Source organism: Suhomyces tanzawaensis (assembly GCF_001661415.1).
Source record: "Suhomyces tanzawaensis NRRL Y-17324 unplaced genomic scaffold CANTAscaffold_3, whole genome shotgun sequence".
Taxonomy (NCBI): Eukaryota; Fungi; Ascomycota; class Pichiomycetes; order Serinales; family Debaryomycetaceae; genus Suhomyces; species Suhomyces tanzawaensis.
The window spans coordinates 1,808,564-1,836,068 of NW_017963638.1; the positions used below are offsets into that span (position 1 = coordinate 1,808,564).

General features: G+C 43.4%; 12 protein-coding genes and 1 non-coding gene across 13 annotated transcripts; 5 read left to right on the forward strand and 8 right to left on the reverse strand.

The window, feature by feature from the left end:
* Positions 1-372: 372 nt before the first annotated feature.
* Positions 373-771, reverse strand: CANTADRAFT_31618 (CFEM-domain-containing protein; the record flags this gene model as incomplete). The annotated part of the gene is made up of 1 exon (XM_020208410.1): positions 373-771. A coding segment is annotated over one exon (399 nt), but the record flags the coding sequence as incomplete, so codon positions are not given.
* Positions 772-1,943: 1,172 nt separating this feature from the next.
* On the reverse strand, positions 1,944-2,846 carry CANTADRAFT_89973 (acylglycerol lipase; the record flags this gene model as incomplete). Its single annotated transcript, XM_020211636.1, has 1 exon — positions 1,944-2,846. One exon carries the CDS (start codon positions 2,844-2,846, stop codon positions 1,944-1,946), a length of 903 nt encoding a protein of 300 aa, XP_020065547.1.
* A 559-nt stretch (positions 2,847-3,405) lies between these two features.
* Positions 3,406-4,911, reverse strand: FGR43 (Fgr43p; the record flags this gene model as incomplete). The annotated part of the gene is made up of 1 exon (XM_020208882.1): positions 3,406-4,911. A coding segment is annotated over one exon (1,506 nt), but the record flags the coding sequence as incomplete, so codon positions are not given.
* Positions 4,912-5,509: 598 nt separating this feature from the next.
* On the forward strand, positions 5,510-6,502 carry PTC1 (type 2C protein phosphatase; the record flags this gene model as incomplete). Its single annotated transcript, XM_020211637.1, has 2 exons — positions 5,510-5,558; positions 5,592-6,502. The coding sequence occupies 2 exons, from the start codon at positions 5,510-5,512 to the stop codon at positions 6,500-6,502; spliced, it is 960 nt and encodes a 319-aa protein (XP_020065549.1).
* A 158-nt stretch (positions 6,503-6,660) lies between these two features.
* Positions 6,661-10,296, reverse strand: CRP1 (Crp1p; the record flags this gene model as incomplete). Its single annotated transcript, XM_020209591.1, has 1 exon — positions 6,661-10,296. The coding sequence occupies one exon, from the start codon at positions 10,294-10,296 to the stop codon at positions 6,661-6,663; it is 3,636 nt and encodes a 1,211-aa protein (XP_020065550.1).
* A 184-nt stretch (positions 10,297-10,480) lies between these two features.
* On the reverse strand, positions 10,481-11,236 carry CANTADRAFT_32542 (uncharacterized protein; the record flags this gene model as incomplete). The annotated part of the gene is made up of 1 exon (XM_020208459.1): positions 10,481-11,236. A coding segment is annotated over one exon (756 nt), but the record flags the coding sequence as incomplete, so codon positions are not given.
* A 100-nt stretch (positions 11,237-11,336) lies between these two features.
* Positions 11,337-11,831, reverse strand: CANTADRAFT_25996 (uncharacterized protein). The gene has a single exon (XM_020207614.1). It carries the CDS (start codon positions 11,642-11,644, stop codon positions 11,471-11,473), a length of 174 nt encoding a protein of 57 aa, XP_020065552.1. The 5' UTR covers positions 11,645-11,831; the 3' UTR covers positions 11,337-11,470.
* A 168-nt stretch (positions 11,832-11,999) lies between these two features.
* On the forward strand, positions 12,000-12,082 carry CANTADRAFT_t105. The gene has a single exon. It is a non-coding gene; the product is annotated as a tRNA-Leu (tRNA).
* A 94-nt stretch (positions 12,083-12,176) lies between these two features.
* On the forward strand, positions 12,177-13,846 carry CANTADRAFT_25997 (uncharacterized protein). Its single transcript, XM_020207615.1, has one exon. The coding sequence runs from the start codon at positions 12,221-12,223 to the stop codon at positions 13,736-13,738; it is 1,518 nt and encodes a 505-aa protein (XP_020065553.1). The 5' UTR covers positions 12,177-12,220; the 3' UTR covers positions 13,739-13,846.
* A 296-nt stretch (positions 13,847-14,142) lies between these two features.
* On the reverse strand, positions 14,143-14,787 carry CANTADRAFT_6064 (uncharacterized protein; the record flags this gene model as incomplete). Its single annotated transcript, XM_020210816.1, has 1 exon — positions 14,143-14,787. One exon carries the CDS (start codon positions 14,785-14,787, stop codon positions 14,143-14,145), a length of 645 nt encoding a protein of 214 aa, XP_020065554.1.
* A 265-nt stretch (positions 14,788-15,052) lies between these two features.
* On the reverse strand, positions 15,053-20,209 carry PLD1 (phospholipase D; the record flags this gene model as incomplete). Its single annotated transcript, XM_020208756.2, has 3 exons — positions 15,053-15,496; positions 15,662-19,896; positions 19,954-20,209. Coding segments are annotated over 3 exons (4,935 nt in total), but the record flags the coding sequence as incomplete, so codon positions are not given.
* Positions 20,210-21,279: 1,070 nt separating this feature from the next.
* On the forward strand, positions 21,280-23,439 carry CANTADRAFT_25999 (allantoate permease family MFS transporter). Its single transcript, XM_020207616.1, has one exon. It carries the CDS (start codon positions 21,643-21,645, stop codon positions 23,224-23,226), a length of 1,584 nt encoding a protein of 527 aa, XP_020065556.1. The 5' UTR covers positions 21,280-21,642; the 3' UTR covers positions 23,227-23,439.
* A 2,543-nt stretch (positions 23,440-25,982) lies between these two features.
* Positions 25,983-27,284, forward strand: CANTADRAFT_43063 (uncharacterized protein; the record flags this gene model as incomplete). The annotated part of the gene is made up of 1 exon (XM_020208932.1): positions 25,983-27,284. A coding segment is annotated over one exon (1,302 nt), but the record flags the coding sequence as incomplete, so codon positions are not given.
* Positions 27,285-27,505: the final 221 nt, after the last annotated feature.

Here is a 27,505-nt window from a genome sequence, read left to right on the forward strand (position 1 = left end):
ATCTTTTAGCGTATTGTTCCACAATTAAATGGAGAATACCAGTCAATGTGAAACTTAACATACTGAGAAAGTATCGAGGATGAAGATGAAAGACGTTCTACAGATTTGAACTAAGGGTAAAGGAGAGATTTTTGAGGATAAACGAGTGGAAACCTAGTCGAGCTCACCAAACCTACATTTTTAAGCAATCATTTCGAGATTTCTGACCAGTCTAGGGGGTGCTACAGTATGAGGAATAGAATTGAGTCTATTTTTTTTAAAAAAGCTCTATGAAACTAAACTGTAAGCAGAAGGCAGCCAACACTAAGAGTTAGAAGAGCAAATTATAGCCAATTAATTATTCTGTATCCGGTTCAGAATTTAAGCAGCAGCAGCAGCAGTACTCAAAGCAGTTGCAACGGAAGCTGGAACAAACCAGTATGGCGATGGGACACCAGCTGAGGAGCAGAGCGAAGAAGCCAAGCTGGTTGCAGACTTGACGTTATTTCCCTTACAACTAGAGGCAATACACTCACCAATAGGGCCATCGAATTGTTGCATAACACACAAACAACCAGTGTCCCAGTAAGGACATGGGGTGTTGGAAGTTTTTTGCTTGACACAAGGTTGGGCACACTCTGGCAACTTGGTGTAGATAGGATCAGCAAACCCGTTGATTGAAGCAGTCTTTGGCACTTGAGGATAAGTAGCGTATGGGTTGGTGGTGGTGGCTGGAGCAGCGGCAACAAAGGCGGTTGGAATGGCGAGAAGGGCAAGAACAGAGAATTTCATTTTTGGTTTGGTTGAGTAGTTGAGGAACTAGAGGAGCAACCAGTATTTATAACAGTCAGGATCTACTCATTAAAGCACGTAGACGAAATCCGTAACATTACCGGTTTCCAATCATGAATCGAGACCTTTGAAAAATGTGACCATTGGCTGAAAACTACGCCTTGAGACTAAGTCTGGTAGTCCCGGTCTCGGGAATGGGAAGCCTCTCCGATGCAACCACCTAGAATGGGCCTTTTAAACGGCCAAAACTATCACCATATTGCTCCGTGCCTTTAATTGGAGACACGCGGAATCGCCCGCGTGCAAGTAGTGGTGGAATTATCGGACATTTGGGGTTCACGCATGGCGGATTGATCGTTTCGATAACTTGTTGCATTGTCCATGTTTTACGAACCAGATAATGTCAACTTTAACCCGCGTCCGTTCCTACAGATCAGTTTGACCACAAATGGACCCTGTAGGTCCACGCCTTGCGCTTTTAATAATTCTGAATCGGGGCGCAACATTTCCGACATACGGTATTGACCCGAGACCCTTAAACTATTTGACAGTATTCGAGGAATTTTCCACTCTGCGAAATCATATAAGCGACTGCAACCAGCAAACAATTTCAAGCCAGAAAGAGGCTGAAGCTTGTTGCGCCTTAATTGACAAAGTTAAGGTAGAAGATGAGAGGTTCATTAAACTTTATGTGCTATGCATGAGATGTGACCTGGAAACGTTTTACGCAAACGATAGACGTTGGGCGATACAACGTCTAACTAAGAAATAACTGAGAAGCTTAAATTATCCAAATTTGGATAAACAAGCGGATGAAGAAGCCGACCCGATCCCCGACCTGAAATAACTTTCCAGAAGTGATAACCCCTTAGGTGGAATCTGCAAGTCTGGTGCTGTCACCAATAACTAGCATGCTCAGACAAGGAACTCTATCTCCAAACGATAGAATTACGTGAGCTGTATCATAGTTCCATTCATATACTCGAATTGGAATTACGTGAGCAATTGTCATATTATATTATTCTTGTAATTAATTATATTAACGAACTTGCTAGTTGCAGAGACACCTGTTCCTGCGCAAGCCAAAGGCACGAGTGGCAGACATACCCAATACTCCATATTTTGGAAACCCCTTAATAACATACACCTAGATATACAAAATACTGCTGAGCTTAGTGGGTGCTGAGGAACTTGATCAAAGCCTCATATGTAGGGTCAAAATAGTCGGGGGCCTCAAGCAACAACGAGTGGAAGCCTCCTTCAACCTCAAACAACTGTTTCTCGACATTTTTGTCCAAAAGCGAGAAAAACTTCTTGGTACCCTCGAGATCATTGATGAAATCGGCATTACCATGGGCCACAAACAAAGGCACCTTGGTGGTGAACTTGGCAGCATGTTCCTTCTTAAGAAGCCCCTGGCCTCTGGAGATGAAGTCGTCCAAGTACTTCAAGGTTCCCACCATCTTGGGGGTGGTGTCGGCCACGTATTTGGCCCACTTCTTATCATGAGTGATGTACTGCGTTTGGATCTTGGTATCGAACTTGAACTTTGGCAAAATCTTGCTCAACAACTTGGCTGAGTAGAACACAGGAGCGCTAGGACTGGTCTTTGGGTGTACGGTTGTCAATGGTGCCGTCACAGCAATACCTCTGATGTCGTCAAGGTACTTGCCTTTGATACCGTAGTCAAGGAGAAGGCCTCCTCCCATGGAGTGTCCCGACAAGAACAACTTCTCCGACTTGTCAGTACGGGCATCGAGGTTGCGTTTGATGAAAAAGTCCAAGTCGTTGTGGGAATGGAAGTCGTTGGAGTCTCCGATAAGATCGCCAGGAGAGGTCTCGGGGGCACCTCTTTGACTGAAAAAGAACACTTCGTAGCCGTCATTGACCAACTTGTCAAACGCAACGTTGTAGAGCTCGGAGTTCTCGAAGAAACCATGAACATACACGATTTTACCCTTGTACTCCACGCCTGAAGGGACCTTCCAGGAGTAGGTGACGAAGTCGGAGCCGTTGAAGCTCACCTTTTCGGAAATGGGGGTGTTCTGGGGCTTGTATGGAACTTCTACAGGCATGTTTGATATGGTGGTTGTTGGAGATAAGTAGTGGGATTGTACTGTATAAATAGCAGGCCGGTGGGGGGTTAGTTGGTTAGCAGATTAGCTCAACAAACGCGGGTTTTGATCACGTGCGGCCATAATTCACATGGACTGAATCCACTATTGACTATGGGTTGATGGGTTGACGGGGCTCTGCTCCGGCCCGACCAGGGGCGGGTGTCCGGACTAGTTCTTGCACAGAGTGTCCAGTCTATTCATTTTTATAGACCTCCACTGGATTAATTCTTTCCCAGTGATGTAATATTCTTCAAAATTGGTTTTCAGAAATAGTGGTCCAGACTGGGCCCCATCTCCTGATCGCTAATCGCTTAATAATCACCTGGATGCCTATTAAGTGTGATGGTCACCTGGATCACCCCATGAGCGCACTGTCTCGGTATTTTGCTGACTCGAGCTTGACCCGAATGCTTAGTTGAATCTCTTAACGTAACATCCATGTTACAATATCCTTTGGAGAATTGTGAGATCTTTCTCGAGTCCTCCCTCGTAATTTTAAGTCTCAGTTTAATTTCTTGTGCTCCCCATTGCAGTCATAATACACGTCACGCCAGCGTCCTCCATGCCCTAAGACTAGTCCCACCCCCACGGTCTCCAAATATTCCAATCGAGCCAACTTTTTCACCAAGTCAAAACCGCTGACGATGAAAGGGCTGTAGCCAATGTTGAGGTAGTACTTCATGAATTCGTTCAAGCCATTGTGGTAGGCTGACTCGATAAACTGGACCATGTAGTCGTTGGTAACTCTGTTGACACTGCTCGAAAGACTGCTCAAGTCGTAAAGAAAAACGTCACTGAAAAACGTATCTCTCACCCAGCTTCCGTAGAAAAGTCCGTACTCGTAGTAGCTAAAGCGCTCCTTGTTTCCGCTCATGCATTTGAGCAAGGTGTTCTGATCATTCACTTGACGGGACTTATCTACCACTCGTAGGTTTTTGATATTAGGCTGTTGCGTGATTATGCAAAAGTCAATCTTGGAAATATATTCGATGCTTAGCGACTCCATTGAAAGGTGTAGATCCCAGAGCTTGCCTTGCAAGTTTGTGAGACTCTGGATCAATGCTTCGAACTGGCAGAAGAGACAGTCATAGGTGGGATTGCTCCCCAAGGACCTCAAGTTGGGTGTGAGCCGAGTGAACTGGGACATGAAGGTGGTGGGCTCGCTGTTGGGATCGTGGGGACTGTTTGGATGTGTCAGTTCTTTTAGGTGTAGTTCCAACTTTTCCAATCGCTCGGGCTGCAACAATGTTGCCAATATTTGCACGAGTTTGCAACCATTATTTCCAATGTAGCCATCAAGGCTCAAAGAAGTCAATTCTAGTTGCAATTCACCCGTCAAAGTCAAGAAAAACTGGAGCCAGGGTGGTTCTGGCTTAGCTTGTGCGATGTTCAAGTTGTTGAGCGAGTTGAGTAAACCCAAGTTATCGTCTTCCTCCATAGTTTCCGAGAACTGGAGAGTCTTAAGGTTGGACAAGCTTCCAGTGGCACCAAGGGCTACTGCCAAGTGGGTAAAATGGGTGCCAGCCTGGGGCTGATTCGAGTAGCTCACTCTGAGCTGCTGGAGATTGGGGAGGTATAGGTGGATCGAAGGAACGTTTTCCACGGCAATGTGCAACGTTCTGACTGATACTGGGACAAAACCAAGGTCAATGGTCAGTTTGGGGACGACCAAGGTATGGATCTCCAGTTTTAGGAGCAATTGGCCCAACAGGTTCTGGTGCACAGCAGCGGAATTTCCCAACAAGCAGATGTTTCTGAGGATGCTGGCAATCTTGTCGTTTGCTAGGGCCACCGAAACAAGGGCTTGGAGCTTAGAGGAGCATATCAATGTGCCCAAGTTTCTGGCAGCATGGCTGGTGCATGCTTTAACGGTTTGGACATGGCCGGCATCGTCACAAACAACGATCTTTCGGTACAACTCGATGGCAGCAGGGAGGTACAAGAGTTTGCAGCTCAAGCAGAGGCTGAGCAAGGCGGGGGTGTCCAAGTTGGCGCAGATTTCTACTAACACACTGGTGGGAAGGTCGGTGATTCTGGCATGCTGGGGTTCACCAGACACCGATTGGGCAGCTGGGCTGCTGTCCGCGAGGCCTACCTGTGGATACCCGTACCGGGGACGGTACGAGCTGGATCTGCGACGTGGAGCGAGACGAGGAGGGGCTTGGTTGAACATGGGCCCCATGGATGGAGACTATTCTTTATCGCGATTCCAGAGAAACGTCATACTGCAGAGAGTCCTGTACAATGGCCAGGATCTGAGGAAAGCCAGCGTGGTGACTGATGGGGACAGTCAGCGTCCGTAAGCCGGCTAGATGCTGGCCCAGAGTATGGTAGTACGTATCTATCACACCCCTGCTTCTCCCGATGCTCCCAGCTCTTCTGGCGGTCCCAGCTCTCCTGGCTCAATGGACTCCATCCTGAGGTTGCGTTCCTGCACACACTCCCTCCTGATCCGTTACCATCAGCGAATGTTCTGAGGCACCAAATCACATTCCCTGATCTGTCCATCTTGTCAGTCGTCTCTAGTGCCATCACACAAAGCAGCATCGAGCTACGCCATCTTACACCGCCACGAAATCCACACGCAGCCAATCACTACACTGCTACAACACCACACATCCATGGCCCAACCAGAAGAAGAAACCACGCCCAAGCCCCACAACCAGACGAGTCTGCATCAGGAACTGGCCAAGACGGCGCCAGCTACATCGAGCGACCCGTTCCAGGGCCTCTCGTTCAAAGTGGGAGTAGCAGAAAACAAAAACACCCGCTACCGCAACAAGATGGAGGATGTCCACACCTACATCGCCAATTTTGCGGAGAGAGTGGACTGGGGATACTTTGCCATCTTCGATGGCCACGCTGGCAAGGACACCGCCAGATGGTGCGGAAATAACATGCATACGCTCTTGGAAAGAGAAATTGATCTTCAGGAAGACCAGCGCAACAGCAACATGACAGACCATCTATACAACTCGTTCGTGAAGGCTGACGAGTTGATAGGGAAGGAGGGCGCCGGGAACTCTGGCTCAACTGCAGCTGTGGCGGTTCTCCGATGGGAGACTGATGACAAGGTCCAAGACAAGGAGGAGAACGGTAGACCAAAAGACTCCAAGTTTGATTTCACCCCCGGCAACAACCACCGGAGAATGCTATACACCTCAAACGTGGGAGACCTGAGAATAATCTTGTGCAGAAACGGACAGCCGTTCAGATTGTCCTACGATCACAAGGCCACCGATTCCAACGAAATCAACCGAATCAAAGAAACCGGGGGCCTTATCATGAAAAATAGAGTCAATGGAGTGCTTGCCGTCACAAGATCATTGGGAGATTCCTACATGAAGGATTTGGTAATTGGAAAACCTTTCACCACCTCTACCGAGATTACAAAAGATGACGAATTTATGATTTTGGCATGTGATGGTGTGTGGGACGTGCTATCGGATCTCAAGGCCTGCCAGTTTGTATCAAGTGTTCTTGCAGCTACTGGCGAGCCACAGACTGCGGCAAAGAAGTTGTGCCAGTTAGCCATGGATAACTCTACAACAGACAACGTTACCGTCATGATAGTGAAGTTTGATAAAGGAGTCTTTGATCAGACAGAGGCTTAGCAATCCTCTCCCGATATATTTATACACAGAGCTTTTGGGGTTGTTTGGCAACACCCCCTTCACAGTGGGCATCAAACAACTTCTAATTTACCGTGTAGAGTAAGAATATGTATACTAATCTGGTAATATAAAAAGCAAGACACTCATTAATTATCTCCCTATTGAGCTTCTATAACCGCTTCACTTTTATTCTCAAAAACCTCCTCAACCTGGACCTTTGGTCTATACAATTTCAATGCCAAACTGCTCATCACAACACTCACGGAGGAAAGGGCCATAGCCGCACTTGCCCATACTGGACTTAATCTGGTATTGTGGTATGGATAAATAACCCCTGCTGCAACAGGAACACCAATCATGTTGTAAACCAAACTCCAACAGAAATTGAATTTAACCCTGTTGAATACAACCCGAGACAAGTCGAGCAAGGTGACCAATGCGACCAATGGTTGGGCCTTATTTAAGAGGATAAAGTCACTGGAAGTGACTGCCAAATCAGCACCTGAAGACAAGGCAATTCCCACATCAGCAGTGGCTAAAGCAGGCGCATCGTTGATACCATCGCCTACCATTGCAACTACTCCACCACTCAATTTTTGTATTCTTTCCACATGGAGTTGTTTTTGGTCAGGTAGAACTTCACTCACAATATTGGTGATACCAATTTCTTTACCAATTGCATGGGCGGTGATGCTATTATCACCAGTAATCATCCAACAGTCTATTTTTTGGCGTTTGAGGAACTCAATAACCTTGATTGTCTCGCTTCTGATCTGGTCCCGAGCTGCCATCATCATAACTAAATGAAATTGATCATCCTTGTAGATTTTCTGGCACTTGATTGCCACCAAAATGACAGACTTGCACTCGTTCTTCCATCGGGTCAATACCAGTACTTCATGCATATTAATAGAGACTCCATTCTCAACCAAAAATTTCTCATTGCCAAGAATCGCCTCGGAAGGCTCATACTGGCTCCACAACTCGGTATTTGCTTCAAAGATTATTTCTCCACGAAGACCTTTTCCTGGTACAGTTTCAACGGAAGGAATTTTGTTGGGAGAAAGTGATTTTCCTGTGAATTCATCCACAAACTTCTTGACAGCCTTGGCCAACGGATGCTTGGAAGTAACTTCCATATCCCTGGTTACTTGCAAAGCGAAAGACCTCAAAACTTGCGATTGTTCATTTTCTTTCGAGCCAAAATAAAAATCAGTAACTCGAACATCTCCATTGGTAAGGGTTCCAGTTTTGTCGAAACAGATGGTAGAAGTGTTTGCGCCATCCTGGAAAGCAGCACCTCCTCCTTTAGCTAAAATACCGTATTTCGCAGCCAATCCTGAACCCACAAACAACGCAGTTGGAGCGGCTAAGCCAATCCCACACGGGCATGCTATCACGAACACAGCAATCGAAAATTCTAAGGACCATACCGTCCATCCACCAACATCGACATCCAAGTAATGCTCAGGCAATGCACCAGAATGGCCCAAACTCAACCAAATTACCCACGTAATAATAGCTAACGCTGTTATTACTGGAACAAAGTAGCTGGTCAATTTATCGGCGGTTCTTTCGATGGGGGCCTTTCGTAACTGGCCATCTCTCACGGTGCTGACAATTTGGTCAATCAAGGAATCGCCATCCAAACTAATAATTCTACCAATGACTCCCATTGCTCCTGTATTCACAGTACCTGAAAAGATCTGATGTCCCAGGATATGCTTGACGGGTCTTGATTCACCAGTCAAGGCAGATTCATCAAATTCAGATTCCCCACTGATAATGACACAGTCTACTGGTGGAGACTCGCCTGGGTTAACTCGTAAGTAATCTCCCGTCTCTAATAATTTCACATCAATAATTTGGTCGTTGGTGTAATTACCCTCGTCATCAAGCTCAACTAATGTAGCTTCAGCAGCTTTTAAATCGCTTAAGCTTGAAATTGCGTCAGCTGTTTTAGACCTTGTGATACTTTCCAAGAGTTTTCCAATTAAAAGGAAGAATGTAAGAAAGACAACAGAATCAAAATAAGTAGTATCGGATCCATGGTGTGGATCACGCTCTTGTTTGGATGCCAATACCAAGAGTACGATACTAGCAAAATAGGAGATTGTGGTTCCCAAACACATCAAGAGATTCATAGATCCAAATCTGAATAAGCGCTTGCGGAATGAGTTTTTATTCAACCACAAGTTCTTCAACTCCTTGATTGCCTTTCTATGAAATATGTCAGCGGCACAGAAGTAGACGGGTGTGCTCAAAAAGAGTAATATCCAACAATTCCTGGCCACATTTCCTGCCCAGGTTGGCTCATCAACCCATTTCTTGAATTTATTAGATGATGGCAATAACGACATTGCCACCACACCGAAAACAAACGTAGGAATAGCGAAGACAGTAGCAATAACTAACCTAATAGATAAGTTGAAAACTTCTTGCTTCGATAATTTGCGTAAATGCTCATCCATTGAGACAGGCTCGATAATTTCACACTCGAAAACACCAGGGGCTAATGGATCAATTTTATAGGAATCGTGATCGCTAGGCTTGAGGTGATTTAAATCAAATAAAAATTTACGGACGTTGATTTCTTCTCCTGGAATGTAGGTGAAATTGATGAATGGGTTCTCCAAAGTTATGGGGTCGCTGATAATCACAGCTTCACCAAAACTAGACAAATACTGGGTGATTATTTCAGGACAGTGCTCACAGAACATACCTTTCACGTTGATGTTAATCGATCTGGTTTTCTTTCTTCCCAGTGTATAGTTGATTTTCTCTGATTTCATGACTTCGAAGTCAAATCCACAATCTTCAATTTTTTCTGTAAGCGTTTTCAAGTTCTCATCTTCGTCTCCTGAATCATCAAGCACAAACTGACCTGATTTGGATACTAAATTCACCGCACATTCGAGGATGAATGGTAATTCATTTACAGCAGTTTGTATGGCATTCACGCAAGCAGCACAAGTCATCCCACCAATAATTCCAATAACCTTTCTATTGATGGAAGTTTGAACTGGTAAGACCTCGATTAATTTTGCTTCATAACCTAGGTCGTTAATACCATCAATAATTTTGTTTATGACATGCTTATTGGGGATTATCACTACAGCCATATTTTGAAGGAGACTAACAGAGTATTTGGATTCGTCTGGCTGTTTTGGATCCATTTCGTTCTGTATAAAGCGACTGATTTGCTCAGAAATGGCTTGCACACACGAAGCACAAGTCATACCAGAAATGGTGAACACGGCTCTGTATTCCGTGTCTGGCTTATTCACCACGGTTTCCACGGTATTTATAGAGTCGCAATCATTCTCCGAATCTTTCTCGAATTTTTGGGGGCTATCATGGCAGATTTTGCAATTCTTCCTATGGGTTTTGGCGGACTTGTAGGAGAAGTAACGGTTGTAGAGGGCCCAAATGTCAAAAAAGCCGTCGACACTTTCGGGCTTCGTTTCAGCATCCTTAGAACTGGATATAGGCTGGCCCTCCTTGGTCACTTCCCACGCCAACACATGAAAGCCGGCTCGTAGAAGCTGGCGAACCATGGGCTTGGTCACGTGACCAAACACCGAGTCGTCGTGGTCGTTATTGTTGCCGAAAACGTCCACGCTTCTGTCATCAACATAGAGTAGCACCTGCTGGCTGGCGAGCTGCTGTACTTCCTCCACGCTGGGAAAGTGATCCACCTGGGTGACCTTGAAGTGACGAGAAAACACCTTGTGGATAGCCACCGCACAACTCTCGCAATGGATGTTGGAGAGACTTGCATGGAAATGTTCCATTATGGTTATATGTCAATGGCTGCTTCTTACACACGAAATCGGTATTCGTGGTTTGTCTATTCTTATCAGATGGTGGGGGGAACCTTCTTAAATACGATGTGAGAGATTATTGCCTAATGCGTCTTTTCTGCGATGTGCCGAGAAGAAGGGTTCTTTATGGAGAACGGCCCAGTTGGAGCTGGTGCAAGCACACCGGAACCGCAAGCCCTACCAAGAGCCCCACCACTCGCTCAGGAATGGTGTGGAAAAACATCGACGTCACAAGAAACATCCAGTACCACATTATCAATACCGTTATTGTGGTGTACCAGAGCACTCTGCGGTATAGCACTGCGAAATCGGGACTGCGATGCCCAATTGTTTCTTGGGTCCCCTGTAGGGTCTCCGAGCCTGGTACGGAAGGTTCCACTGCCACGAGCCCGGCCAGCGGAGGCCCGTTGGCAATGGTGGACTCCTCGTCCCGTGTGGCCACCTCCCTAGATCGCACTACCGAAACGAGCATAAGACTGATAGACGTAATCAAGTAGTAGTGGCCAGAAGAATCGAAGCCGTCGATCCAGCGGCCTCCACTCGCCTGGCATTCTCTTGCAGTGGCTCCTTGTCCCTCGCAGTGCCCACCCGTGGCAATGTTGATCCGTTCGAAGACCAGGGGCCCAAAACACCACACGTTAGTGACCAAGCACACCACGGTATTCACTCCGTAATTGCGAAGAAAGGTGGCCACCTTGTCGTAGGGTATCCTGTTATGCTGCTGGTAAGTGAAAAGATACCCGAAGTACAAGAGGGTGAACCACAAGTACCCGTAGTCCTTGACGAAGAAGTGGTTGACCCAGGCCAACAACGGATTCTGGGACACCCAATGCTTGAAACGATGCAACACGAGCGACAACGGGATGGTCAAGACGAACGTAATGGGAAGTATAACCACGCAAAAGGCCCATGGCGTAGGCTGTCGTGGCACCAGAGTCCCAGTGGTGAAGAGCATGTTGGTGTGGGATTATGTAAGCCGGGGATTTCTCATTTTCGCCTGGCTACATAGTGCTGGAAGGGAGGTATTATTTGTGCTAGGCAAAGGGACTAGATACCGCTCCGTATCTATGCACGGATCTCAAAGCGCGTTTGGGACTACTTATCCCCTGTATTTATTTTTGAAGCTATCATTTCAAGCATAAAGCTATTCTGAGATCACTGTGAAAACGTTTAGTGGCGATGTGACTTGTTTTGGAGAAATAGGCCTGGCTTCGGTGATTTTCAGGCCATGCGCCCTGTTATCTCTTTGATACAACAACAAATTCGGCAGAAAATGCTGCTGCAGCGGCATTAGCACCGATGATACAGTAACAGACATGCCTGCCACAATTGAGGAAGAAGAGTGATTGACTCATTGGAATCACTAGATTAGTTGGAAGAAATACAAAGAAATGGAAATTGCAGCTGTGGAGACATAGTGGCTTCTTGAAATGAATTATCAAAAATGCCTTTTCAAACACCCAACGAATCAGAGCAGTATTTGCTTAATAGAAATTCCAAACCGTTCAATTCTGCAAATTTTTCTCGTTAGTTGATAGAAAATAACGGCTATCTTTCATTTCAGAGTATTAAGAGTGCTATTTTAGCTCAGTAATCTATTTGTTTTGCCGATTATTTGATTTTCCACAAAAACCTCAGTCCAGAAGAACCTACGAATTTTTTCAGTAATTATTGGAGGGTTGGCCGAGTGGTCTAAGGCGGCAGACTTAAGATCTGCTGGACAGTGTCCGCGCGAGTTCGAACCTCGCATCCTTCATTATTTTTTGCCGAAAAGTCAAGTCACGTGCTAAGCTATAATCACCATGCACGTGACATCTCATAATCCTAGTTGCTTAATCAGAATCTTATACAACTTGGTCCTACGGCATCTTTTACATACTATCACAGCCAAAGAATGTTTCTAACGTTAGTAAAGCTACCCCGTGTGGTCCCCAATCGAATCAGCGTTTTAACAAAAGCGATCGCTTCCTTCAGATCAGCCTCACACCGTGCTACTGCTGCAAAATCACCAAAGCATACAAGTTCCAACCCCCCGTTAGCGTTCCCCTGTCTTGATAAGGTGGAAAAGAAGAATGAGGCACTTTCACAATCGTGTTCTCCTTCTGTGTCTGCCATCAATTCTCTTGAAGGAGGACCAGAACCTTCATATTCTATGGTTATGACAGGATTCAAGATCTTCAAGTCCAAGAAACCCATCTTCCTTGATTTTGGTGGCTTCTTGCCAGAATACGAAATTGCATATGAAACCTGGGGAAAACTTAATGAGGACAAGTCTAATCTCATACTCATTCATACGGGGCTTTCGGCCTCGTCGCATGCAAAATCGCAACCAGACAACCTCAAGAACGGATGGTGGGAGGAGTTCATTGGTTCGGGGAAATACATTGATACCGACAAGTACTTTGTTGTTTGTACTAATGTTTTAGGTGGCTGCTATGGTTCAACCGGCCCCTCGTCAAAGGATCCTGCGAACAACGACTACTACGGAACCAGATTCCCTATCTTGTCTGTCAATGATATGGTAAGAGCCCAGCGTGAATTCATCAGAGGAGAATTTGGAGTCAAGAAAATATATGCTTCTGTCGGTGCTTCGATGGGGGGCATGCAATCCTTAGCATATGCATGGGAGTTTCCCGATGAAGTTGACAAGATAATCTCAATTAGTGGGTGTGCCAGATCTCACCCATATTCCATTGCATTAAGACATACCCAAAGGCAAGTGTTGATGAGTGATGCCAACTGGAACAGAGGGTTCTACTACGAGAAAGTGCCACCTCATGTTGGAATGAAGTTAGCCAGAGAAATTGCCACTGTTACGTATAGATCCGGCCCTGAATGGGAGTACAGGTTCGGTAGAAATAGAGCAGATGAACTGAAGCCTCCAGCACTCTGTCCAGATTTCTTAGTGGAAACGTATTTGGATCATGCTGGTGAAAAGTTCTGCTTGGAATACGATGCTAACTCGTTCTTGTATATTCTGAAAGCGATGGATCTTTTTGACTTGAGACACTCCAACTATGAGAAATCCAAGTCAAATAGAAAATCTGCACAAGAAAAATACAATGCAGCAGAAAGTATCGAAGAGGACTTGTCAATTCCCGAAAAGCCATACCAAGAGCAGGTCAGAAAAGCAACCGTTACTCCAGAAGAATCGTACCAAGATTTGCGTAAAGGAATGGAAAGATTAGCCAACAATGATGTATTGGTTGTTGGTGTTGAATCAGACATTCTCTTCCCGGTCTGGCAACAAAGAGAAATTGCAAAGGTGCTAGGCGAAGCCAAAGAAGACATTAAAGGTAAGGGAAAAATCGAATACTTTGAATTGGGTAACGATGTCAGTAACTACGGTCATGACACCTTCTTATTGAGTTTGAAGGATATTGGTGGACCGGTCAAACAATTTTTGGGATAGGAAAGGAATCAGTCAGTTAGGTTCACTGCAGACTTCAGCTTGGAAAAAAGGTAACGATTAAATTTAAAAATTAGTAACGAATTACGTATTTAATAAATATTTACTACGCTGTTATAGTAGTCTCATAGCGTACGCATGATATCTGCAAAGTTCAGCACAGAATACGCATTGAAATGATGGTTCAAGATTTTAACGGGCCAACCGTTAAAGTAGCAAGAAATTACACCAATGAAAGAATTGACCGACTATTGTTTGAAGATAGGCATTGGGAGAATCCCTTATAGGTTGGCCACGCTTCCTTTGACTCTTAATACCTAATTTATCAGAGTTACTCAGATAATGAATTTATATTAGACAGACCTGCAACTTAACAGCAGTAAGCGAATGTGCCAGCAGGTGTGCAATCAGACCAAAACACCCCTGTTCTTGTCGAGTTCGTATCCCAACCTTCTGCTCACCTCAAAAATCCAATCTCTTATTCTTCCCACCACGACCTTGGCCAACCCGTTGGACTTCTTCTTGCTATTGCTGCTCTCCACATGATGGGGCAACAAGTTGTCGTGGGCACTCAAACTAACAAACAAGGCAAATGGAACAAACCATACCCCCAAGCCAAAGAACGAACAAACCTCAACGAAAGTAGGAATTGTTGGAGGAACGTACCCTGGCTGCAATCTCTCTTCCAACGGAGGGATGTACGGGTTGTGGAAATGGTTGAACCACAAGAAGTGGTTGGCAATCACCAACACGCATGAAACGAGAAACACAGGCGACGTAAGCTGCACATAGGGAAACTTGTTCAAGTTCTGAAGATACACCCAGTAGGAGAATATGGAAAAGGCCGTGAGGAAGAAGGGGAACCTGTCAAAGAGCCATAATAACACAAATGCCACGATCAGCACGTATATGAGTCGGGTCAAGAATCTTTTGGTTGGTTCGGAATGTTCCTCCACTAATTCAGATATGTAGTATAATCCGGAGGCAATGGATAGTATGAGGAAGATAAACCCCACCACTATGCCGACATACGAAAGCAATTGGAGAAACATGTTGGAGAAGGCAAGTATGAGTGGACGCGTTGATGACACTTAGCCCACATCATGTGATCACCTAGCAACGGTAGATCGAGATCAAATCGGGGCGTGGATGCGACAATGCACCAAAGCGAGATGTCACCTACAAAGATAGCTAAAATTAAGATGCAATGTTGTATATAGAAATAGGTAAACCGTTAAGGCAGCACTGTGAATACCGGAGCGGTATCAACAATTGTTTGTACCGTATTGATATTCTTTCATGGCTGGAGTACTGCGCTCAATCGTAAATTTCGATGGGAGGAATTCTATCGGTGTTATAGAACCAGTTTCCTCCCTCCAATTCCCTCATCAACCAGTCAACTGGGAACATGACCAAGTGGCCCTGAATCTCGTTCAAGATTCGCTCTGCTGAATCCCGATCGAAGATTCTCTCGCCGGAACGAAGTCTTCTGCGGGTCAAGAAACTTCTCTTAGGACGTGGCTTTTTGGTGGAGCTTGCAGTAAATCCACTTTCAAGTCTTGATTTAGGAGTTGAGTCAGCTTCCGAAGACTTTGGTTCCTCGGTGGGTACTTCGGTTTCAGTTTCGTCTTCAACGCGTTGCGTAGCTGCTTTTTCCGGGAGTTGTTCTTCGTCATCATCTTCATCCTCCTCTTCGATCAAATCATCATGCTCGTTGTCTGAAGCATCATATTCATCTTGGAGTGAAGATTTGGCATTTGCCTGGTGTAATTTCTTACTCAGTTGACGTCCAAATCTCCGCCTGTTACCAGGGCCCGGTTCTGGGGCGCCTCTAGGTGGTGGCGCATGCCCTAACAATCCCTGTTGTTCTTGATCAAATGTTTTCATGTTGATCGTAGCCGTACTGCTTCTTTTATGACGATGTACTGCAAATTCGTCTTCGCTTTCCGATTCATCGGACAAGCTCGTTCTTGTGCGTTGTTTGACTCTTTCCTTTGCCTCTTGTTGTTGTGACAAATAGAATGCTCTCTGTAACTTGGAGTAGTGCTTGTAATCCTTCCATGAAATGGCATAATCATCAGGTTGCGTATGGAAGATCAACCTAAACATCTCAGTATTCCTTCTGGCATGCTCGTACCAAAGATCTTCATAGAATTCAAAATATAATGGATCCTCAAAACCATAGGGATCGACATACTTACTAAAGTGAACGTCGCCCTTGGGGTTGATACTTTGAAGAATATCCCTTGTTCCTTGTTCATCAAGGGTAACAATAGGGATTTGTTCGCTATGGCCCTCAACTGTTTCTCCCTTCTTTTCTTTTTCTGAAATTGAGCCATCAGCTGCGTCCTCTGGTGTATCAAGTGGTGCTTGAATGTCTCCATCAGTAATGTTTACTGAAATCTTTTCGGGTTCAGGACTTCCCGAACCGTTGTAACTGGAGTTTTTGCGGGGTTGCTTGATGCTAGGCTCCATTCCTGCGTCGACTCTTCTCTTAGCTTCATGTTCATTGTCTTCCTTTTCCTTTGCTGCGACTCTTTGCAAGTAAGATATTTTCTTTAACAATGCCCATCTTTCCTTGTTTCGTTCATTGATCAATTTTTCAGATTCTTCATCAATCTCGTCGATTATATCAAAATCATCAGCTTCTAAGAAATCCTTCACGTTATGGATATCTGGCAAGAATGAGGATGTCGGATTATTCTTCATTGCTTGCTTGGCAAGATCTTTCAAAAACCGACTAGCGTTAAGTCTTGCCCGTTTCGCCAATTTAGTTTTATATTTATCAGGACCATCACCATAGACGTCCTTTTTGTGCTTATCAGAATGTTGAACTCTGGCATCGTATGAATGCTTCTTTTTGTCTCTGATACCAGTATTGGCCTCATGGGGACCAGTTCTATTGTTGAAAGAAAGTGGTAATGGTAATGGGGTAGGGATTTTCTGCTCGTCAGATTTTGTCTCCTCGTCGAGCTCAACTTCCGCAGCCTCGGTTTGCAAGTTCTTGGACTCCTGGAAATTCTTCCATCTGAAAGTACCTTCTTTCTCATCCAAAATATCTCTAGATGCAATTTCAACCATGGCGGACATAATTGCATGCTCACGGTTCTTAAACTTATTGGTGACTGCCTTCAACCCAACGGACGATTTAGCAACTTCTTCAAACCTCTTAAATCTTCTCTCAACAATATCTAAGATATCGACATTGACTCCAAGATGCTCCCTCATCAATCTCATACGAAGTGTATGGGCAAACTTGGCAGCCAAATAGGGCTCGCCATCCATGGTTGTACTAATCATAGATTGATCTCTGACTACAGCTGCCACTTCTGAGTCTCTAACACCTCTCATAGATCTCTCATTGATGTTTGCACTTCCGATAAGAGCAACCCTATCATCAACAATCATGGTCTTGGCATGAATGTACAATTGTTCGGTAACTAAGGTTCTATCAGGCCCAATTCTACCCCATTTTCTTAATGAAAAGAATTGAATATAGTCATCAGGTTCGATTCCATACTTCCTCAATTTTGCATAGATTGACGTAGTACCTCTTGAAATAGACATGTACTGACATTGCATGATCACTCTGACAGATGAACCATCAGGCTCGTCCACCTGGGATTCAAAGCCGGGCATTAGTGGAATAACAATAATGGCCCTCCAATTAGTGCCTTCATTATGAGCCTTGATAATTCTATCAACCAAAGCATCTCCGATTCTATTCTTAATTTCTGTACCATCAATGAAACAGGATGTGATGAAAAACTGATTCTCGATATATACAAAATGTTCTGAAGTTTCAATCAACTTCAAATAAGCATTCTGGATGCTCTGCTCATGCTCTTTTAGACCCAAAGACCAGCTGCCCGATGATCTAATCAACTGAACTTCACAAGTACCATTGAGACCCAAGTGCTCAACCTCTTCATCAGTTAAATCAGATGGTGGAGTAAGTAAAGGAGTAAATCTACTTGGTCTCTTCTGTCTAAGCAAGTAATTCCATCTTTGAACAAAATGTCTGGCCAAATCTCTAGCCACTTTACCAGAAGTAACCATATGAACATCGTGCCAAGGCATTCTAGGAACAGAATTTCTATCATACATAGACTCATAAGGTTTGTCTAGGCCGAAAAAATCTTTAACACGAGGATTTGAGTAATCCTTACCTGGGAACACTTGAAATTTGACAAAATCTTCGGGAGATAACCTCTCTTCAGCCAGCAAGGATTCAAAATTCACCTCAGAATCATCTGTCAAAACATGGTCAGGTGTATCGTATCTACCATAACATAAATCAATTCCTCCAAGGAATGCCACGGTATGGTCAATGATACATAACTTCTCATGATGCGCCCAAAAATAAGTATTTTGAAGTAATTGGTTTGGTGATCTAATGACATGAATATTTTCTTCGTCAAGAGATAAAATTGAATGCTTTGTATAAAGCGAGTCTGTTGCTACCGTGGTCCCCACATTACGATACACTATAACGTAAATCTTGACACCTTGTTTTGCTTTTCTCTGAAGAATTCTATCAATTCTCCATTGCTGATTACCATTAGCAGGCCGTCTCAAATATAACTCTGGAGATAACCACCAATCGTGAATAAAGATAACATCTTTTGCCATTTCTAACGCAGAGGAGACTGCCCAGAAATAATCTCTACCATCAACGAACCATTGAGCAAAAGAATTTTTTCTAATTGGTGCAAATGATCCGAATCTATTTGCATTAGAATATATCGTTGAGTTTTTCATTTCCAGCAATGACTTAATCCATAATTTTTGTTCCTTAATAGATTTTGGAACAAGAACCATTTTTCTTTCTGAATTTTCCAAAGTTATTTTTAAGTGTTGAAAAACGTTCTTGTGAGAAGATTCGTTTTCAAGTGTTTCCTCACCTAACTTCATTTGAATCAAGGAAGAATCATCATAGTCCGATTCTTCGTCATCTTTTCCTTGCTCGGTATCACCCTTGAAAGTAATCCTGAAATTCGAGTCAACCAAGAACACATCTAAAGGTAGTGTGGAGTTGATATCAGCAACATACATAACGTAGGAATTTCTGATCAATAACCATTTTTCAGAACGTCTGTCAATCATCCCCTTAAGATCGTTCGCTTTGAAATGGCCGACTCTCCATCCTTGGGACTTAGCCGTTCCTCCTAAGTGAATAACACCCTGTTTTCCAATGTAACCAGTTTCATAACTTAATAATGAGGAAAGTGGAGAAATCTCAAAAAACTGAAATAACTTGTTTGATTGGGCTCTTAATGCGACTAATGTTATAAGATCATTCAAATAGTTTGTCACCTCTTTGATATACTCCTGGTTCTTAGTGATTCTTGCTCTGACTTGTTCTGGTGATTGCTCTTCACTATAGGTTGAATTAATGCTACTGAGTTGCGATCTTAAGTTTGCCAAGTGGCCCCTGAGTGTATGATTTGTTTGAATTGATGAATTATCTTCATGTAACTCCTCATTTGCTCCTGATTTCAAGTGGTTTTTAGATTTTGACCTGTTATTCACCCCTTCAGCATTCCTCAAAGGAGGAATAGGGTACTTAGGAAGGTCTGTCTTGATACTTCTAACTTCATTTCTCCATTTTTCGAACTTGAACCTTGAGTGCAAGTACAACAAGTCCTTGGCATTCTTTTCCACTGACCATTGGAGCCTTTGAGGTCCAACACCATACTCCAAATCGATTCTAAATCTTCTTATTTTGGTACCAATATTAGGAGAGGTATCAGTAATTCTGAAACCTAATAATGTCAACAATAGAGGTGCTCTTCCAATTCCTCTCTCATCTTCTAATAGACATGATGCAAGTAAGCCAATAGCATCCGCACTGACAGCCAATCTGCCTACCAATGCTTGCGCCCTTCTAGTTGTAGCCATATCTTCCTCATCAGCAGTGAAATCTACTGCGCTGATGGACTTTTTTCCCTGGCGGTCCTTTTTTCTGGTCCGGAATGCTCTTATACGCTTCATTAATTTTGGTGGCTTATTTGAATCATCAACATGTGAAGGAATTTTGCCCGAAGTGGGACTATTCGCTTCTTGAGCACGACGTGAAAATGGAAAGAAAGACCATGAGTTGTGTTCCTGGCCATCATCTACCGCATCAACATATTCATTGTGTTGTGAATTGGGGGTGTCTGGTAACACTGCACTATCATTGGGCGAAACAGGAGTTGAAGGTCCTTCTTCAGGACCAGGGTATTCATTGGGCTCGTCTCGTCCATTGTAAGACACGCTGTCCATTTCTTCCTGCTCCTCGTTGTCATATCGTGCCTCTTGTGTATCGGTAAATTGGTTGAAAAATGTCCAAGGGTTTCCTACCACTTTGGGAGATTCGTGGTTCAAGTGCACTGGTTCCTTCTTTTTGGGTTTTTTCTTTTCAGAAGTGGCAGACTCCCGGCTGACTGATTTGTGGATTTCATTAAAGTCTTCAACTTCACGCAATGGGCGATTTGGTTTCTTGTCGTTGGTATTTTGGGTATCTTCTTCCGGATCCGCGGAATTGACGAAAACAGCTGGGATGTAAGGACTGATTGTGTTCTTGATGGTCTCGACATAGCCAACCTCTTCGGTTGCTTCGCCATCATCTGGGCTGTTTTCGTTGGCCAGGGCCTCACTTTTAGTATGTTCCACTCCTCCATTCACCGGAGTATCTCTACTCTCGGTATTCCTGTCTCCAGCTTCCTGAGTTCCATTGGACACATGCACTTCTGTATCGTCTAGCAGCTCTTGGGTCATTGTGACACGTGAAATTTGCCTCAAACGTGGTGGTGCTGCTGAAGTATCTGAACTGGAAAAATCTTCACGTTGGTCGCTTGTTATTGAGATACAACAGACACTCGAACGCTGTGCAGTTAACGCTGAGTTGGCAGATGTGTTTATGTTTGCTGTAGCCTGCTTGTTCTGTTTATGTTCAGGCAGTATATGCAGTCAGCTAAGCGAAAAGTGCGAGCCGGGAAGATTTCTTGGATGGGGTAGCAGGGCACATATTCAAGGGGCCTGGGGCGTATTTCGTTCGATTGAGCTGGTCCAGTGAACACCGCTCGAATTGATCATCCTCTCGAGCCAATCTCTATTGTGCAGACAGTGTGAGCCAATTACTTGACCCCCGTAATATAGTGATAATGCATGGAATAATCACGTTGTGGTCGCAATACTTTCTAGTTCTGGCATGTCAAAAAATAAGTATGCCCAGCACACAACCTTCTGGGAGTTGAGAATAAAGTAAGTCTGAATTCGTGGTCCGGAAATGAATATCACCAAAGCCAGCTGAAAATATACGGAAATTATGAATTATCTCTTTTATTGTAGAAATTTTGCAGAAATTCTCAAGAACCAAAATCATTGAATCCAGCTTAAGAAAGCGGCTGTATGCAGTCCTAGAGTCTTACATAGCAAATACACGTATCTAATTTATTACTCTTATTTCTCTGCCTCCTTGTTATTGATTAATAAGTAAGCATAGCAGACTCCTGTCAATTCTGATACATTTTCTCTTTTCTGTCAAACCACACCAGCCTCAATTAGGATGCGTCAAGTGCGTAATTTTCCTGAGTGCTTCTAATATCAATCAAGTATGATGCAACGACTGGAATGCGGCTGGGAAACTGCTGATATCGTTATCATTGATTACATTGTGGCGCTTAACTGGAAATATAGCATTGCTGATAAGAGGATCCGATTGGATCCGGTTATTTTCACTGTGCACTACTTTGTTTGGTTCTTAGAACTTCGATTCCTCCAACCCTCTCTATTGTAATCGTGCTATATTAATGTGGCTGGCCTAAAATGTGTATTCACACAGTAAGGAAACAGGATTGTGGCTGTTGAATGGAGCTACTTAAATCTTCTACTGCTTCCTCTATACTGATACCGTTAAAAGAATGTCAAACATCGGAGGTTCTTATGAGAAGAAAGGCGATCAAAATGCAGGTATTACATTGTCAGAAATAGACTCCCACGCTGATGGAGAGTCAATTCTTCTGTCTCAAAATGGAAAATTGGTCAAAGCTGGAGATCGCGATGAGGCCATGCTTTTACTATTGCAGCACCAAGACCACAGTATTGAGCTCGACTTGGAAAAAGATCGGAAGTTGCTATGGAAGATTGACTGGTATTTAATGCCTATAATGTGTCTTTTGTATTGTTTCCAATACATGGATAAGGTTTCAAATTCTTATGCCTCAATTTTGGGTCTCAGGTCAGACTTGGAAATGAAAGGTGATATGTTCTCTTGGTCTGGCTCTGCATTCTATCTTGGATATCTATTCTTCGAATATCCTGCTGTCAGAATATTACAGAAATTTCCCGTTGCTAAAGCTGTTGGTATTTTTGTGGTCTTGTGGGGTATTGTACTTTGTCTTCATTCTGTTCCTAACTATGCGGGTTTTATTACGTTGCGTACTATCCTTGGAATGCTTGAATCGAGTATTACCCCAGCATTTGTTATCATCACTGGGCAGTATTATCGCAAAGAGGAGACATTTTTACGAACTGCTCTATGGTTCTCTTCTAATGGGATTGGAACAATTATAGGAAGTGGGGCAATTGCGTACAACATTTTAGAAGATGAGAAGAATTATTCCTTAGCAGCATGGAAGCTTGTCTTTATTATCACAGGCGCATTAACAATCTTCTTGGGAATTATTATTCTAGTTCATCTTCCTGACAGCCCTGCTAATGCCTGGTTCTTAAATGAGGAGGAAAAGCTACTAGTGGTGGCCCGCATACGAGCCAATCAACAAGGATTCGGAAATAAACACTTTAAGTGGAATCAATTCAAAGAGGCATTTCTTGATATCAAAACATGGCTATTTTTCTTTACTGCAATTACAGGGAACATACCCAATGGAGGTCTTACTAACTTCTCTAGCATTCTCTTAACAAGCGATCTAGGGTTTTCTACCAAAAAAGCTTTACTTATGCAGATTCCGAATGGGGCGATTGAGTTCGTTGTCTGTTCTCTCTTTGCGTACTTCTCAAAGTATGTGAAGTCTAGAATGTTTTGGGCAATATTGGCACTGTGGATCAGTGTGCTTGGTCAACTATTATTGTCATTCGCAAGTAATAACAAGGTTCAGTTAGCAGGCTACTGGATTCAAGCTGTCGGTCCCGTTTCCTTTATATGCATATTGTCAAGCGTTGCAAGTAATGTTGCAGGCCATACAAAGAAAACGACAGTCAATGCTATTTTGTTAATCGGTTATTGTGTGGGTAACTTGATAGGACCACAAACATTTTTAGCTTCCGAGGCTCCTCATTACTCTACAGCAAAAACTTGTATAGCTGTTTTTTCATTGCTTTCAGCTGTCATTTTGATACTAATCTTTGTTACCTATTGGTTCGAGAATAGACTGAAGGACAAACGTGAAAATGACTTGGAAAAGGAAAAGTTTGGGGAAATCCAACATATTGAGTTTGCAGACCTAACAGACAAACAAAATCCTTATTTCAGATACTCGTTTTAGTTTTTGACTTATGATCATGTATCTTAATTCAGTTCTGCGTAGTCTAGTATTTCATCAAAGCTGAACCATATTGAGGGTTTCATTATCATGGAAATGCCTTCAATTGTTCAGCCTATGACTTTGAAAACTTGATGCAAGTTTCAATGTTTTTATGAATTACAATCAAACATATTTAATTTCATAGAATAAATGGGAGTATTCAAGTACCTGAATATTATGGCAAAGAAAGATGAAGTCTCTAGAAAACTCGTAAACTTGATCGGACAAGAGACGGCGTGAAAATTGTCCTGTATAATTCATTAAACGAAAACCTTTGCGTTGATCTTCCGCTTATACAGAATTTCACTCAAGTATGCCACTTTTCTTGTTCTAGGTGCGACTACATTGCCGACTCGTCTCTCTCTTCGTATGCAAGTTAAAGTAAACGAGTAGTATCTCAGGTCCTTATCCCCTTAGACGAGCGGTTACTCTCACTGCTTGGACCTAGACGCGCGGCTAGAACTGTTCATTGGCTTCGACGCACGTCGCTAGATTCGCTTGGACCTTGACGCACGGCTACTTGAGTCTCCTGGGCATAGACGAGCAGCTCTGACGGGCGCTGGGGGACCTAATAGATGAAATGAAATTCAACGAGAACTCCTTATGATAGCAAAAAGTCCCTTTCTATATACCAAACTAGATCGAACAAAAACCCTATTTGCCTATTTCTTAATTTATCAATGGTATGGGTCTGGTAGTTTTGCTCATCATCGAGTAACTTTAATTGGGGAGATGATTTCTAGAATTGCGGATAAGTGCTCACTTAAGCCTCTAAAATATGGGCAAAAAACATGCTTCTAGACGGGTAGATTCATTTCTTAATCTAATCTAAAAAGATTTAGATGTTCATGCATCGTAATCGGATGATCTTGAATTATTTAACTTTGAAAAATTTATCCTCATTATTGCTCTCCAAGACTTGACGATTAGCCAAAAGAGGAATAGAGATTTTGCTAGTTGTACCCCTGATTCTCTTGCCCTGTCATCTCTTTCAGAGCGGAAGAGCAATATTAGAAAAAACAAATTGAAAGATTACGTTAATTCACAGAGTACTTGTAAATGAAACCTGCTTATGAAGAGTGCCAATAGCACCTAAAGTGTCTGAGATCATTCTTGGCTATGTGCTTCTTTACGAAAATCCCCTCTTTTATCTCCACATATATGTTTTAGCCATGGCACCTTCGGAAAATAAAGTTAAAAAATAGTCTTAAGGAAGCCACAATGGTCCGCAATCTGCATTGTGCGGCATCGTCCGCACATTTTTCAGCAGGGGAATAGTGCCCTGCGCCTCATCCTACAGTGTAGTGACATATCAAGAGGGAAATTGGTTTTGGTTGGCAAATTGACAAAACTAGTATGTATTCTGATATGAAGCGGAAGTAACACCCAAGGAATGAGACTGTGCTTCATATTTCTATTCAAAGATAAGAAACCCGAAATGTCGAGGTAGGCATCACGTGTGCTTCCTCCTATAAAGTATGGTACAAACATAAAAAAAAGAAATCTCAAATAGTCCACATTTGAGGCTTCCACTTGTGTCTCCGTAGTTTCCTTGCATGATTCGAAGTTTGTTCCAAGGAATCTAGTTTTGTGCTCTGCAATTAAATCGAATCTGGTGACGAAAAACGAAGATGAGATTGAAGATTCGAAAAGTCATGCATATTTTGAAAAGTCGCACAAAATTGAAAAGAGAAACATGAACCCTTGCTAAGGGAAAGAATATCCTAGAGACAATTCGATTGGAGTATTGACGCATGACTTTTACTGTTACTACCCTGAATTAGCCCCAGGTTCGGCATTTTAAAGATCACTTCTTCGCTTGGGTCCTATCTCCCTCCAATGCCCCAAGGACGCCTTCTATTTAACAGTGAGATCCCTGTCCGAATTATATTTTTTAGAGCCGCATGCATCTGAAATCGGAACCCTATTCTTAGAAAGTTTATTCGTGTTCTCTGCCGTAAAAGTGTAATTTCATTAATACATGAACAAGAAAGTGCACGTTGGAAGAATGCCCACAATAAATGACTGTCTTTGTTCACATGCAATAAAAATCGGTAACTATAAGGAATACTAGTGTCAAAGATAAGGTTTATGTTGAACACCGAATCTTACGAGTTGTCGAGAACACGAAAGCGAGTCATAACCTCAAACAAGAAATTGAACAATAATTTGAGATAATGTTATGATACCCAGGGCGGGGTGCTTGGAAGTTAGGTCAGTTATTGGAGTTCTAATATTTTCACTTCGAGTCCCACACGTTGATTGGATGGTAGGATGTCAAAGGTCTCACTAGTCGAAGACACTAAGCCTGGTTTCTAATGTAATTCGCTAGCAGCAATAATTGGTCTGCTGTTCTGCCGAATTGTATTTCTACATCAGACCGAGGAAGGAGGGTGCGCCAAGAGATTTCTGTTTTTCCGATATGCATGATGGACCACCAGTTGCGAAATATACGACAAAACCATATTCTACGCCTGATGCAGTATGCATGACAATAAGAAAAAGAACAATAAATGTGCACATCAGCCTTGCTTTAGTTAATAATTTAAGGAGAGTCACATCTAATTCGGCCGTATTAATTCCATTAGTGCCTTAAGCGATGGTATCAGAGACGTAGGCTAAATTTTTGTGCAGTTATTTAAGGGATTGGTCTTCCTGGTTTTCATCTTAGCAAATCACTAATGAAGATACTAAATATCGTGGCCTTTGCCGGAGGTGTTGCACTCGCCGCCGGTAAGCAGGTTTCTGGTGTTTTCAAGAGTTTAGATTCTTTTGTTTACCAGATGCCACCAGGGTCCTACTACCCAAACAAGACTCCGGCGTCCCCAACTTGGTTTGCAACTCTTAGTTGGGAAATGGATAGTGACAAAATCTCGCCTGGGGACACCTTCACACTTACGATGCCTTACGTTTTCAAATTCATTTCCACAACCAGTACCATAGCATTGACAGCAGACGGCGATACTTATGCCACATGTAACTTGATAGGCGGTGAGCTTGTTGTTGCTTATTCTTCAGTTGAATGTACCGCTACCAATTCAATCAAGGAAACAGATAACATCAAAGAGGCATTCGGAACTTTAAAGTTGCCGCTCGTTCTCAACACTGGAAGTTCTGCGAACTCCGTCGATTTAGAGGCGGCAAAGGTTTTCAACCCTGGAACCAACACAGTAACTTTCAGAGATGGCAACAATGTTCTTTCCACTACTGCTACCTTTGAGGGTGGGAATAACAACGGGAACATTCCTAGCGGTTTGAATTTTAATACCAGAGTCCTTCCAAACTTGAATCTTTATGAATTGTACCTGTTGGCAGGCGATTGTCCAGATGGTTATGCTTCTGGTACTCTTGGGATCGCTGTGGAACAATCCAATATTGACTGTGAGACTGTTCATGCTGGTATTTCCAATAATCTCAACGGTTGGTTATTTCCCAAAAGCTTTAGCAAGGACTTCCAATTTAAGGCTACCTGTTCACCAACTGGGTACCAAATCACATATTCTAACATCCCTGCAGGCTACAGACCTTTCATTGACATGCTTTCTGACAATCCTGCTGGAAGCACAGGGCTTTTTACTAGGTATACCGATACCTACACTTGTAAGAGCGGTAAGAAAGCCACCAATGATGATGTGAGATCTTGGGGTCGTTACCAGAACTCAGATCCCAATTCTAACGGTGGGAGGGTGAAGATTATCACTGTGACTTATACCGGGTCAACTACCTCAGTTACAACATTACCCTTTTCAAGTGGTGAAGGTAACACTAGAACGGTTGTTGTCGACGTTCCAGTTCCAACCACTACTATTACTAGCACTTGGAGTGGACTGGTCACTACTTCGATTACCCGCAGTGCCACTCCAGGGCAAACTGCAACAGTCATTGTTGAAGTACCATCGCCTGTTGTCACACGGACTACTGCATGGACAGGAACTATTACGACCACCACAACGGCCAGAGGAACTGATGGTACGAATACTGTTATCATCGAAACTCCTGTCCCAGCTACAACCTATACTACCCCTTGGACTGGTAACATCACCACCACAATCACAAAAACTGGTACCGACGGTACTAACACCGTGATCATTGAAACCCCAATTCCTACCACCACTGTCACCACTCCATGGACTGGCTCATTCACCACTACGTTGACCAGAACTGGTACTGATGGCACTAATACTTTAGTGATAGAAACTCCAGTTCCTACCACCACTGTCACTACTCCATGGACTGGTTC

Coding starts and splice junctions, on each gene's coding strand:
- CANTADRAFT_25996 (XM_020207614.1), bottom strand. CDS start 11,644: ATGTCTGTTACTGTATCATCGGTGCTAATGCCGCTGCAGCAGCATTTT.
- CANTADRAFT_25997 (XM_020207615.1), top strand. CDS start 12,221: ATGTTTCTAACGTTAGTAAAGCTACCCCGTGTGGTCCCCAATCGAATC.
- CANTADRAFT_25999 (XM_020207616.1), top strand. CDS start 21,643: ATGTCAAACATCGGAGGTTCTTATGAGAAGAAAGGCGATCAAAATGCA.